The following is a 13,375-nucleotide window of genomic DNA, read 5'->3' on the forward strand; positions in this document are numbered from 1 at the left end:
GTTAGCAGAACTGCAAGTAGAACCCAGGTCTCCAGCCCCCAGCCTACACTTGTTTCCACTGAACTAGGCTTCTTATAACAGTAAACCTTCGTGGCAACTGCCCTTTAATTTCAACACCTCGCAGTTCCTGGGTCTCCTCAAGTCCCGCGTCCTTTGCACTACTCCTCAGTCTCTGGCGCCAGCTTCGTAGCTTGTGTCACACGGGCGGCTCTCCGTCGCCGACTCAAGGCTGCCATCGCGCCCCCAGCCATCGCTCCCCTCTTCTGCATCCTGGCCTCTGTGTCCTCACGCCCCAGGGCCTCTGCAGGTCGTCTTTGACTCCTTTCCCCGACGAGACCACTCAGTTCTGTATCCAGGCTTGTCTACATACTGGTCAGTTCCCACGCAGAATTATTCCCCCAGGTACCCTCTCCTTTTTGTTGTTCTTGTTTTTCTCACCACTGGCTAGGGGGATAGTGCTGGGAAAAAAATCACCAGGACTGGTTCAATGACCGCGGAGTCCCCGACTAATCTCACTGCTGGACTCTCAGGGCAGCCTGGCCACCCTGTCTTTGACATCCTGTCACCCTCAACGTAACTATTCAAACTTTCCCACAGTCCCCAAGCCACTCCACCTCTCTCTCTCTACTTTCTATAGAGTACCTTTCCTTCCTCTTTTATTAGTTGAGGCCATGCATGTGAGCTCTTTAATATTTCTCCACTTTCACCATTATGTCATCCCTCAAAAAATCCTCTCCACTTTTACATCTTCCTTTTGGACCCCCATCCACTGGTTGATTCCAGAAATGTCTGCAACATCTGGGGGTGGGCCAGGCTGAAGCAAGGAGCTAGGAACGTAACCCATCTCGCACATGGGTGGTGGGAGCCGTCACCTGCCAGTGTCTGAGTATCTTCTCCTGGGATTTCTCTTCTTCCCGTTCTTCCTTTCCCCTGACAAACATGATCAGGCCTTCCCCATGTGAAAATCTGTACAGCCCTTGAGCCTGCCACATCAATTTCCCATCTAATCTCTAACCTCTCCCTCCACAAGTCCATTCTTCATATCACAGCCCTGACCCACAGAGCAACCAACAAATATTCATTGAATGACTGAGTGAACCATTCAGTTGAAAATGCTTTCTCAAAAGCCCCATTTCATTTGCCTCCCTGGTACCCCTTTATGCTTATTCTGCCATTACTGCTCTGATCATTATCTTTTCCTCCTATTTTTCTGATTCTTTTCTTTAAAAGTTCTTTTTAAATTTAAGATTTATTTTATTATTATTATTTAAATATTTATTTATTGCTGGCACCACAGCTCAATAAGCTAATCCTCCCCCTGCGGCGCCGGCACACCAGGTTCTAGTCCCGGTTGGGGCACCAGATTCTTTCCCGGATGCCCCTCTTCCAGGCCAGCTCTCTGCTGTGGCCAGGGAGTGCAGTGGAGGATGGCCCAAGTGCTTGGGTCCTGCACCCCATGGGAGACCAGGAGGAAGCACCTGGCTCCTGCCTTCGGATCAGCGCAGTGTGCCAGCCACAGTGCGCCAGCCGCGGCGGCCATTGGAGGGTGAACCAACGGCAAAGGAAGACCTTTCTCTCTGTCTCTCTCTCTCACTGTCCACTCTGCCTGTCAAAAAAAAAAAAAAAAGATTTATTTATTTATTTGGAAGGCAGAGTTACAGAGAGAGAGAGAGAGATTGATCGATTCCATCTCCTGGTTCACTTCCCAAATGTCTGCAATGACTGGGTTGGGCCAGGCCGAAGCCAGGAGCTAGGAGCTTCTTCCAGGTCTCCCACATGGGTGCAGGGGCCCAAGGACTTGGGCCATCCTCTGCTGCTTTCCCAGGCCATTAGCAGGGAACTGGATCAGAAATGGAGCAGCCAGGACTTGAACTGGTGCCCACATGGATTGTCGTCACTGCAGGCCATAGCTTTAACCAGCTGCTCCACTGTGCTGGCCCCTAAAATTTAGTTTATTTACTCAAAAGGCAAGTGACAAAGAGAGAGAGGAAGAGACACAGAGAGAGAGAGACCTGAGGATTCACCCCCACATGGCTACAATGGCCTAGAGCTGGGCCAGGCTATAGTCATGAGGCTGGAATTCCATTCATGTTTCCCATGTGGGTGGCATGGACCCAAGCACTTGCGCCATCTTCTTCTACCTTTCCAGGCACACTAGCAGGGAGCTGCATCAGCAGCAGAGCAGCCGGGACTCACAGTGGTGCTTTGACATGGGGGCCAGCATCACAAGTGCAGCACAGACCTCTGAGCCACAACACGGGCCCCAAGTGTACTTCCACTTTATTTGAAATGCAGAGACAGTGACACATAGAGAAAGCTCTGTCTGCTGGCTCACTTCCCAATTACCCGCAACAGCCAAGGCTGGGCCAGGATGATGCCAGGAGCCTGCAACTCCACCTGGGTCTCCCATGTGGGTTGCAAGGAACCAACTACTTGAGCTATCTTCCGCTGCCTCCCTGGATGTGCACTGGCAGGAAACTGGACCAGAAGCCACGCATCCAGGGCTTGAACCAGGCTCTCCAGTGTGGGATGCAGGTGTCCCAAGCAGAGACTTAAGCCCCTGTGCCAAAGGCTCACCCTCTTTTTTTTTTCTTTCTTTCTTTCTTTCTTTTCTTTTCTTTCTTTCTTTCTTTCTTTCTTTCTTTCTTTCTTTCTTTCTTTCTTTCTTTCTTTCTTTCTTTCTTTCTTTCTTTCTTTCTTTCTTTCTTTCTTTCTTTCTTTCTTTCTTTCTTTCTTTCTTTCTTTCTTTCTTTCTTTCTTTCTTTCTTTCTTTCTTTCTTTCTTTCTTTCTTTCTTTCTTTCTTTCTTTCTTTCTTTCTTTCTTTCTTTCTTTCTTCATGTGGGTGTTTCCTGAATTTAACCTCAGTCTTCTTTTCTTTTTTTAAAAAAATTATTTTCATTTACTTACTTGAGAGGCAGGGAAATAGGAGACACACAGAACTCCCATCACTGAGTCAGTCGTCAGACACTTTCAGCTGGAATCTGGGGGTGCGGTTCAGGTCTCTCCCTTGGGTGCCACCACTGCCTCCCAGAGCAGGTCTGCGTTTGTAGGAGGCTGAGATCAGCTGCCAGAGTTGGGAATCAAGGCCAGATTCTCAAACATGAGAAATCTTCACTGCTAGGCGAACTGCCTGTTCCCAGCTGCATTCTTTTTGTTTTAAAGAATTATATTATTTATTTGAAAGAGTTACAGAGAGAGAGGGAGAGAGAGGTCTTCCATTCCACTGGTTCACTCCCCAAATGACTACAGTGGCCAGAGCTGAGCTGATCCGAAGCCAGGAGCCAGGAGCCTCCTCTGGGTCTCCTATGCAGGTGGCCCAAGGAGTTGGGCCATCTTCCACTGCTTTCCCAAGGCCATAGCAGACAGCTGGATTGGAAGAGGAGCAGCCAAGACTTGAACCGGTGCCCATATGGGATGCTGGCACTGCAGGCTGGGGCTTTAACCCACTGCGCCACAGTGCTGGCCGCAGCATTCTTTCAATTCATGTTGCATTTATGTGCAAAAGACTCCTAAATCTGTGTTTTCAGATCCATCTTCTTTCCATTTCCACCACCCCCATTTCTTTTTATTTGCAGCAGGGAGGGTGATAATCTTCCATACATCCACTGGCTCACTCTCCCATGTGAGTGACAGAGTTCCAAGTACTTGAGCCATCACCTGCTGCCCCCAGCGTACACAATAGTGAGGGGGGGCTGGATTGGAGGTGAAGCTGGTACTCGATTCCACTCTGATATGGGATGCAGGTGTTCCAAGTGGCAATTTAACCACTGTGCTAAACATCCACCTACCTCCCTTTTTATGGAAACATTTTATTTATTTAATTTATTTTTTTAATTTTATTTTTGATAGGCAGAGTGGACAGTGAGAGAGAGAGACAGAGAGAAAGGTCTTCCTTTGCCGTTGGTTCACCCTCCAATGGCCGCCGCGGCCGGCGCACCGCACTGATCCGATGGCAGGAGCCAGGTGCTTCTCCTGGTCTCCCATGGGGTGCAGGACCCAAGCACTTGGGCCATCCTCCACTGCACTCCCGGGCCACAGCAGAGAGCTGGCCTGGAAGAGGGGCAACGGGGACATAATCTGGCGCCCCGACCCGGTGTGCCGGCGCTGCAAGGTGGAGGATTAGCCTAGTGAGCCGTGGCGCCAGCCCCTAGCTCCCTTTTTAAAAAAAGATTGAATTTACTTGAAAGTCTGCGTAATAAAGCAAGAGGGAGAGACAGAGAGAAAGAAATCCTGCATTTCTAGTTCACTCCCCCAATGACCACAATGGCTGGGGCTGGGTCAGGCTGAAGGCAGGAGCCTGGAAATCTATCTGGGTCTCCATCCAGGTCTCCCACATGGGTGGGAAGGACCCAAGCACTTGGGCCATCCTTCACTGCTTTCCCAGTTGCATTAGCAAGGAGCTGGATTGGAAACAGAGCATCCGGGACTCGAACCGGTGCTCCAGTATTGAGTGCTAGTGTTGCAGGTGGTGGCAGCTTAACCTGCTGCACCACAATGTGGGCCCACACTCATCCCTTTTTATTTTTTATTTATTCGGGGGGCAGGGAGACGCAGAGCCCATTTCCACCTCTGTGTGCTTGTTTCATTGTCACCTCCCATTATGTATCTTTGTCTCAGGCCGATTCCTCCTCCTAAGAGCCCGAGCCCTTTGCTATTATTACGGCTACACTGTCTTAATAACCTAGGTTCAAAGTCTCCTTCCCCCAACCTCCCCTCTTCTTCAGCCCCTTGTGTCCAAGCCCTGCTGATTCGCTCCTCCGTTTCAGTCCTAGTCCTTGCTTTAAGCTTCTTCCCCCCCTCCCCACTCCTCCCTTGGTCCATGGCCTCATTTTCTCAAGCCTGGAATACGGCAGCAATTTCACCTTCCTCTCTGCTACCTCCCCTTGGGGAACGTGGTCCTGCTAAGGCCTCGTCACCTGCTGACTCTGCAGTCCCCCTCCTGTGATCTTCTCAGCCAGATGTGACCCCTCCTTCTTTTGCGCTTAGGTAGGACTTGGTTTGTATCCCTTGCTTGTCTCTCATCACAGTCTTCATTGTCTCTTAAAAAAAAAAAAAGGATTTATCTATTTGAAAAGCGGAATGACAGAAAGGGAGGGAGAGACAGAAAGATTTTCAAATGGTCAGGGATGAGCTTGGCACTCCATCGGCATCTCCCGAGTGGTTGGGATACAAGCAGTTGGGCCATCTTCTGCTGCCTTCCCTGCACAATGGAAGCAGAGCACAGACAGCGGCTTAATCCATGACACCACAACCCAGGTCCCTCCACTGTCAACTTCCCAACTGCATGAAAGCCACTGAGGGGGGCCGGCACTGTGGCGTAGCGGGTAAAACCACCACCTGCAGTGCCAGCATCCCATATGGGCGCCGGTTCGAGACGCTGCAGCCAGTGGGGGAGTGAACCAGCGGATGGAAGACCTCTGCCTCTCCTTCTCTGTGTAACTCTTTCAAATAAATAAATAAATCTTAAAAAGAAAGCCAGAAACTAGTCTGTATTTAATCTATCTTTACAGCACAGTATACCATACAATTAGACCCCTGTCTTATACAAATAGACACCTGATGTGTGTTAGTGACGGGCACAAAGGCAAACGTGTCAAGAAGGGGACAGCCAGGGTGGGTGTTGTGGGGCGGCAGGTGAAGCGGCCACTAGGGATTCCCACACCCATACAGCAATGCCAGTACTCCATTTCCTGTCCAGATTCCCCCGATGTGCTCCTGGGGAGGCAGCAGAAGACAGCCCGAGTACTTGGGCCCCTGCCACCCACGTGGGAGACCTGGATGGAGTTCCTGGCTCCTGGCCTCGACCTGCCCCAGCTTTGGCTGTTATGGGCATTTGGGGAATGAACCAGTGGATGAACAATCTCCCTCCTGCCCATCACTCTGACTTTCAAGTAGATTCAAGTGAATAATTTTTTTTTTTTAAGAAAAGGACAGCTGTCTGGAGACTGATCCATTCATGGAAATACAGTAAAAATTCTGTCAGTGAAAACTGAAAATATCCTTAGCAATCCCAGAAAGAGATGTGTCTGGTGAGGCAGACACTCGTAGATAGACATGCCCCGGGAAATGGACACGCACGTACTCAAGGACACAGATATCTCAGCAAGGAGGCACATCCCAGAGACGGGGGATGCCACAAAGAATCAGCGATACTAAGGAGCAATTCTCCATGGAGAATGAAGCTGTTGCAGATGCTGTTGGTGGCCTGACAGGTGCGTCCCAGGGAGGGCTGGAGGTGAAGGTTCCCCCGAGAACCTGGTGTGCATGTGCAGAAGCCGGGAGTTGCAGAGAGGTCAGAGGGTTGATTGGGATGTCTCAGAGGCCCACACACAGGGTGGGGGAGAACCAGAGGATGCTATGGAGAGAACAAATAGTTCTCTGACCCAGGGCCCGGCGGCCTCAGCCCTGAGCTGCTTCCAGGTCACACACATCTTTTGAGTCTTGGCTTTAGTGGACACCAGGGGGCAGTGTGTGGCCACCATGTAGGCCACACCCCATCCAGGACAATGTAGGATGAGGGCCAGGGACCTAGTGGGAAGGGGTGGACCCTGTCGAGGACGTCCCCACTGCCTCTGCCCTCCGTTCTGAGGTCTCAGCGATAGATTCCTGGTGCTTAGGTCCGGGTTCCTCTTCCCAAGCCTTCAGAATAAACAGGCATGCAGGGACGAGTCAGGACCGCCCGGGGTGGGGGGCTGCCTCCCTGGCTGCAGGAGTCATGGCAGATTTCTCCCTTGCCCCTCCTCCTGCATCGCCCCCCGCTGCCGTGCAGACCGGAAGGGAGTCTTTTCCTGCTTGTTTCCTGGTGCTGGGTTTGGAGCGAGGCAGGAAAGGCCTTGCCCTGGGAGGAAGGAGTATGGGGCAGGGCGTTCATCCAGGGTGGGGGCGGGATGGGGGGGTGAACAGAGCCATGAAGCCCTCCGACTTGCCCAGCTCTGCGGCCTGCTGTGGGGGTGGCAGAGGCTCCGGGAAGCGAACAGGCCCCGCTAGGATGGGAAGGGGGACATTGTACCCAAAAGAAGTTTTTATTTAGATTCAGAACTTGTGCCATGGCCCCACCCGACTTCCATCTCCATCTACCGGGGACCTGCAGGGGCTGGGACCGAGGGAAGAGGGTGGGGAGGGGGGGAGAGGGCGAGAGCTGGCAGGGCATGGGGAAGGCTGTGCCACCCTAGCCCTGGGCCTCGCTGTCTTTACTCCTCCACACCACCAGCGTGACGAGGAAGGGGATGAGGCAGATGGGAGCTATGATCATGGCCAACAGCACGTCCTCCGGGGGGTCGGAGAAGGTGGGCTGCACCAGGGAGCAGTTGGCGAAGTGGATCTGGTGAGTCTCGAAGATGATCCTCTCTGCCCAGGGGTTGGGGAAGCCCAGGCCGAACTCCTCGGCGTTCTGCTCCAAGCAGTCTCGCAGCTCGCTGTAAGGCCTGGGGTCAGGGAGGGCTTGCGTGAAGGAGAGGCAGGCCCACCCAGCAGCAAAGTCCAACCCCCCACCCCCGCGCGCCTGGGCCGCCCTCCAGGAGGGCCCCTACCTGCTAATCACGGCCCAATCGCACCAATCCTTTTCGATAGAGTCCATGTAAACCTTATAGTCGTTCCAACAAAGTAGGACGTTTGTCTCGTAGTTCTCCTCCCCCGTCCTCCCTGTGGGGACAGACGCTGCTCAGTGACCATGGCCTGCCACCCCTCTGACCCCCACACACCCTCTGGCCCAGGGACTGTCTAGGTGGAACCCACGACCCTTGTTTTCAGACGTGGGAACCCCTCTGCCAGTTCCCCTCGCAGAGCGGCCTGCCTGAGCAATCTGGTGCCTTCCATCTGGGCAGCACTTCTCATCGAAGCCTGACAACCTCCACGTGCACCTTTTCCTGGGCTCTTCCCACCCACCTGTGACGGGGGCCCAGCCGGCAGCAGAGTGGGGCAGCAGGGGGCTGGGGGGTGCCTGTGGGAAAGGCACTGACCTGGCTCTCCTCCCGGCCCTAGGCCTCCCTCCCACAGCCCCTGGGCACCCACCTTCTGGCTCCAAGCTGCCCGGGGTGGGAAGAGTCTGGGCCAGGGACTCCTGGGGTTTAAGGACAGCTGTGGGAAGAAGCGGGAGAGGAGGGTGGAGAGGTGGCGAAGCAGGCAGTGGCGCCTGCGGGGGAGGGGCATGTAGGCTGCGACCCCTGGAGATCCAGGCGCCGGTTTAAGAGAAAGAGGAGCCGTCTGTGCACCCGAGGGATGCCCCCGCGGGATGCCTCCGCGCCTGGAAAGGAGGGGTGGCACGAGCTCCTGCCCACGCACAACCAGGCCCAGGCGCGCGTACGCACACCCCCCTCACCAGCCCAGCCCTCCAGGACTGTGTCCGCGGGCCCCTGCCCTCACCCCGGCTTTCCCCGAGCAAGGAGCAGAGTTCGTGCTGTGGCCGCCCCGAGGTGGGGCCGGGGACCGTCCGCAGGACGCACTGCTCACCCCGCAGAGCCCGCGTCCGCCTCGGCCGTCCAGCCCCCTCCCCTCCCTAGCCTTCCGCGCCTCCCGCGGGGCCCCGGGGCGCCGCGCTCACCGCCCAGCAGCAAGAGGAGGAGGCGGAGCGCCGCGGGCCGCCCGGCGCGGGTCGCAGGGAGTCGCGGGCCGCCAGCTGCGCGCTCCGCGCGGAGCGAGGCCATCGCGCGGCGAGGCGAGGAGGGGCGGCGGCGTTGAGCCGGGCCCGGGCGGGGGCGCCTATATCCCCGGCCCGAGCCGCAGGAAGCCGCGCCGCTTCCTCGGAGGGGCTGGGACGGCTGCGGCCACGTGGGGGGCGGAGGCGACGCCCGGGGCCCGCGGGCTGCAGGGGGAGTCGCTGCCGCACCCGCGCCGGGAGCCCGCGGCTCCCTCCTCCTCGCCCGTGTTGGCCCACGCTCCCTCCCGCTCACCCCGCGGGGCTGGACAGCTCCCCTCGTAACCCCACGCCCGAGATCCGGTGCTCGGGCTCAGCTGCGAGGCGCCGGGGACTCGCCGGGGTCTACTGGCAGGGGCTCCTGGGCCCTGGTCTCCTGCTCTCTTCGGGGGCAGGCGGTGGGGTCGACTGGGAAGAGGGAGGGTCTGGGAGCTGCAAGGGCCTCGCGGAGCCGCCTTGGGACTGGGACTGGGGCTGCTGTGGGCCGTGGGGGAAGGGGCACCTGGAGCTAAGCCCTGCAGCTCAGAGTTCCTCTGCCCTGGAAACTCCCACCCGCTGATGTCAGCCCGTCCGCCAGACCGGGGAGGAGACAGGGCCAGGGGAGTGCACGCGAGAGGGGAAATCCAAGTCTGGTGCCTTCCTTGGAAGCATTTGCTGGGTCCTAGATCCCCAAATCTGACGGTGGGGGCGGGGGCGAGTACCTCCCCAGAAAGAAGGTGCCCGCAGCCCTCCAGACCCAGGTCGTAGGGAAGAGGGGAGACGTTCAGAACTTCCCGTGGGTGATGTCATGTACCGAGCGTGTCCATTCTTATCACCATCGTACAGGGAAAGAACCCAGGACTTGAATCCAGAGGCTCTGGGGTCCTTATTCTGTCTTCCTACTCCCCAGCTATATGGCCTCGAAGGACACATTTCGCTCTGTGGTCTCCTGTGAGAAATGGGGGCAGTCCTTTCCTCCGCTGTGGTGTGGACAGATGTGTGTCCTTGGTGCCCGGCCTAAGGCCACTGCTGGTCCACAGCAAGGCTGCGCCTGGACCCCAGGAGCCCTCACTGCTGCCACATCACAGCCGCCCCTGTGTCCTGGAACCGGACTTCATTAGCCTGCGGCAGCCGACGAGCTCAGGAGCTGGTTTGGCCATGAGGTTCCACTCCCAGACGCACAGCTGTCGGCACCAAACTTTTCTAATTACTCCCAGACGCTGACCCTTGGAACCAGTGGCTGCTGTTGTCCCAGTTTACTGATTCCTGCCCACCACAATTTCTCTTTCATGATCCCTCTTAAAATCCTCATTTCGGGATCCCAGGCTTTGGGGATCATGGCCATAGATAATCTAAAGTTTTCTTTTACAGCTAGAATTAAGACGCTAAGTTAGCAGGGCTGGCGCCGGCATCCCATATGGGCGCCAGGTTCTAGTCCCATCTGCTCCTCTTCCAGTCCGGCTCTCTGCTGTGGCCCAGGAGTGCAGTGGAGGATGACCCAAGTACTTGGGCCCCTGCACCCGCATAGGAAACCAGGAGGAAGCACCTGGCTCCTGGCTTTGGATTGGCACAGTGCCGGCCTCAGTGGCCATTTGGGGGGTGAACTGTCTCTCACTGTCTATAACTCTGCCTGTCTAATTAAAAAAAAAAAAAAAAAAGCTAAGTTAGCAAGGGACACAATGGGACAGAGGAGGTGGCCCAAAGCACTCCCGGCAAGAGTCATTTTTGCAATGGTGCAGCCTCGATGTCACTCCCAGGCTGGCACCAAATCTGTCCCTTTTGTCCTATCTGGGGTCACCCTTTCCCAGAAGGAAGCAGGGGACTTCTGGGTGATAAGACAAGAGGAGGCAGCAAGGAGGGGCAGAAAGCAAAACAAGCCATTTCTGCAGGGCGGGGTCAGGAGCCCACAGCCCCACTGTGGGTTAGGACTGAGCGTGGGGTCCTGATGAAAGATGGCTGAAGCGCATACTGGGCTTTAAGCAGGGCAGTGATGGTGTCCTGGATGGCAGGATTTGGAAGGCAGCTCCTGCCTCTGTCTTGCCGTGTAGCCTTGGCAGCCGGCTTTGACTCTCCGGAGCTGATCATTCTCACATGGAGACTGACCTTAGAGTCAGACAGGGAACTGTAGGTAACCTGGTTGGCAGTGTTGCTGTCCGCAGGGCTGGGGTTCGGTCTGATCATGATGAGTTCCAAGGGAGACTCGTTCCTGGGTTTGGAAACCCAAACCCTCCAGCTGGAGAAGCTGGGCATCTTCTCTTGATTTTCCTCGTTGCACCTTTCGTGCCACTTGGGTGTGAGGATGTTTTTATCGACCCCCGAGGGCACCCTGGTAACTCAAGGTTGGCTTTGGGGGTCGTTGGGGTTGATTCCTTCTGGGGAAGTCCTCTGTTTGCCACAGGGGCCCCTTCCCTTCCCTTCCTAGGTTCATGTCTGCATTTGCTATAAAAATACACTTTTTCTATGTACGAGTTGCAAAATATTTTTTAAAGATTTATTCATTTATTTGGAAGAGTTACACAGAGAGAGGAGAGGCAGATACAGAGAGAGGTCTTCCATCCGATGGTTCATTCCCCAATTGGCCACAACGGCTGGAGCTGCGCCAATCCGAAGCCAGGAGCCAGGAGCTTCTTCTGGATCTCCCACGCATGTGTAGGGGCCCAAGCACTTGGGCCATCTCCTACTGCTATCCCAGGCCATAGCAGACAGCTGGATTGGAAGTGGAGCAGCTGGGACTGGAACCAATGCCCATTGCACCACAGCGCTGGCCCCACAAAATATTTAAAACTTAAAACTTTATACCCTCCTAGCACTGTGAGTTAATCCTCCCTCTGCAGAGCCAGCATCCTTTATGGGTGCTAGTTCAAATCCTGGCTGCTCCATTTCTGATCCAGCTCTCTGCTATGGCCTGGGAAAGCGGTAGAACATGGCCCCAGTGCTTGGGCCTCTGCACCCATGTGGGAGACCCAGAAGAAGCTTCTGGCTCCTGGCTTTGGATCAGCACAGCTCTGGCCATTGCAGTCATTTGGGTGTGAGCCAGCAGATAGAAGACTTTCTCTCTCTCTCTCTGTCTCTCTGTCTCTGTCTCTCTCTGTAACTACCTCTCAAATAAATAAAAATCTTTAAAAAAATTTAAAAAAACCCTTTATGCCCTCACTCTTGCCTCATGTCCTCATATATTTTGGATTTAAAAATAGAGATTTAGGGGCCAATGTTGTGGCACAGCAGGTGAAGCAGCCACTTGCAATGCCAGCAGCCCATATCAGAGAACTGGTTCCCATCCCAGCTGCTCTGCTTCCAATCCAGCTCCCTACTAATGTGCCTGGGAAAGCCGTGGAGGATGGCCCTTTTATTCGTTGACTTTTTTCAAATTTATTATGTCTGGAATATCTTTCCATGATACTACATACAGATATTTCTCCTTCCTTTTAACTGTAGCATAGTACAGACTTTTGACTTTTTCCCCATTATGTCCATTTTAGTCTAGTATTTTTTTTTAATTTAAATTTATTTGAGGGGGCCAGCACTGTGGTGTACCGGGTAAAGACGCTGCCTGTAGAGAGGGAGGTCTTCCTTCTGCTGGTTCACTCCCCAGTTGGCCGAAATTGGCTGGAGCTGCGCTGATCCGAAGCCAGGAGCCAGGAGCTTCTTCCAGGTCTCCCATGTGGATGCAGGGGCCCAAGGACTTGGGCCATCTTCTACTGCTTTCCCAGGCCAGAGCAGCCAGGACTCTGGCACGCATATGGGATGCTGGCACTGTAGGGGGTGGCTTTACCTGCTATGCCACAGCGCAGGCCTCTGGAGTCTGGAGTCTAGTTTTTAGGTGCTCACACACTCTCTTATTCCTCCATCCCCACCCCCACCCCCACCACTCAGGACTTGGAAAGACAGGAACCTGGTCCCAGTCCAGCTGGGAATTGTCCTGAGATTTCCGGCCCCCATGTGGATTGATTCTTCCTGAGCAGGAATCCTGCTGCTGTGTACATTACAGGCTGAGGGCCATCCTGCCTGGATCCTTTAGAAAGAGGGCCGTTTCTAATCTTCTGTCACACACACATGCACACGCACACACACACACACGCACACCCAGAGCAGCACCAGAGGGAGTAAAAGCACTGGGGGCCTCCTGCACCGTGGAATTCTGTGTGGAGTATCCTGCACTTAGTTCACACATGCTGGCCTCTTCCCCAGCAGTCTGCAAAATACAAACAGAGCACAGAGAAGATGCGGGGGAGAGTCAGGGCCAGCAGAGCCAGCAGCGCCGGCTGGGAAGGGCTGAGCCTTCCAAGACACGGAGCAGACAGCTTTCAGACAGGAGGAAGAGCCAGGGGAGCTGCAGCCACAGAGCCGGCTGCTCGGGCCAGGGACACGACTGCTCCATCTGTGCCCAGCCTCCTCATCTGCAGCGAGATGGCACCCCTGGCAGGGGAGCCGAGGAAAGAACAGTTATTGGAGAAAACCTTGCCTCCTGAGTCGATAGAAAGCAGAGAAAATGGTCGAGCCATGTTGATCAGCAACTGCTGGGCACCTGACAACTGCTCCCACTGACTGAACATTTCCCACGTGCTGCATCGTGTTCTCCACACATGCACTTATTCTTAAAGCCCCATTACCACCACATCAGAATTGTCTTCGCCACACGTGGAATGGAGAAGTGGGAGCAGAGTTTAAGGTCCCAGAGCAGAATCAGGACTTGAACTCAGGATAGCTCAGAGCTGAGGTTCCTGTCTTAACCATTTTGACCTATCCGCCCTATCTCACTCCAC

At 54.8% G+C, this 13,375-nt stretch overlaps 1 protein-coding gene across 1 annotated transcript; it reads right to left on the bottom strand.

The window, feature by feature from the left end:
- Nucleotides 1-7,007: 7,007 nt before the first annotated feature.
- On the bottom strand, nt 7,008-8,773 carry RAMP2 (receptor activity modifying protein 2). The gene is made up of 4 exons (XM_051825013.3): nt 8,541-8,773; nt 8,012-8,077; nt 7,531-7,642; nt 7,008-7,425 (listed from the first exon to the last, which is right to left on the bottom strand). The coding sequence occupies exons 1-4, from the start codon at nt 8,641-8,643 to the stop codon at nt 7,170-7,172; spliced, it is 537 nt and encodes a 178-aa protein (XP_051680973.1). The 5' UTR covers nt 8,644-8,773; the 3' UTR covers nt 7,008-7,169.
- Between the last annotated feature and the right edge of the window lie 4,602 nt (nt 8,774-13,375).

The sequence above is a fragment of the Oryctolagus cuniculus genome, chromosome 17, assembly GCF_051225735.1.
Source record: "Oryctolagus cuniculus isolate XC-2025 breed Fujian yellow rabbit chromosome 17, ASM5122573v1, whole genome shotgun sequence".
Lineage (NCBI taxonomy): Eukaryota > Metazoa > Chordata > Mammalia > Lagomorpha > Leporidae > Oryctolagus > Oryctolagus cuniculus.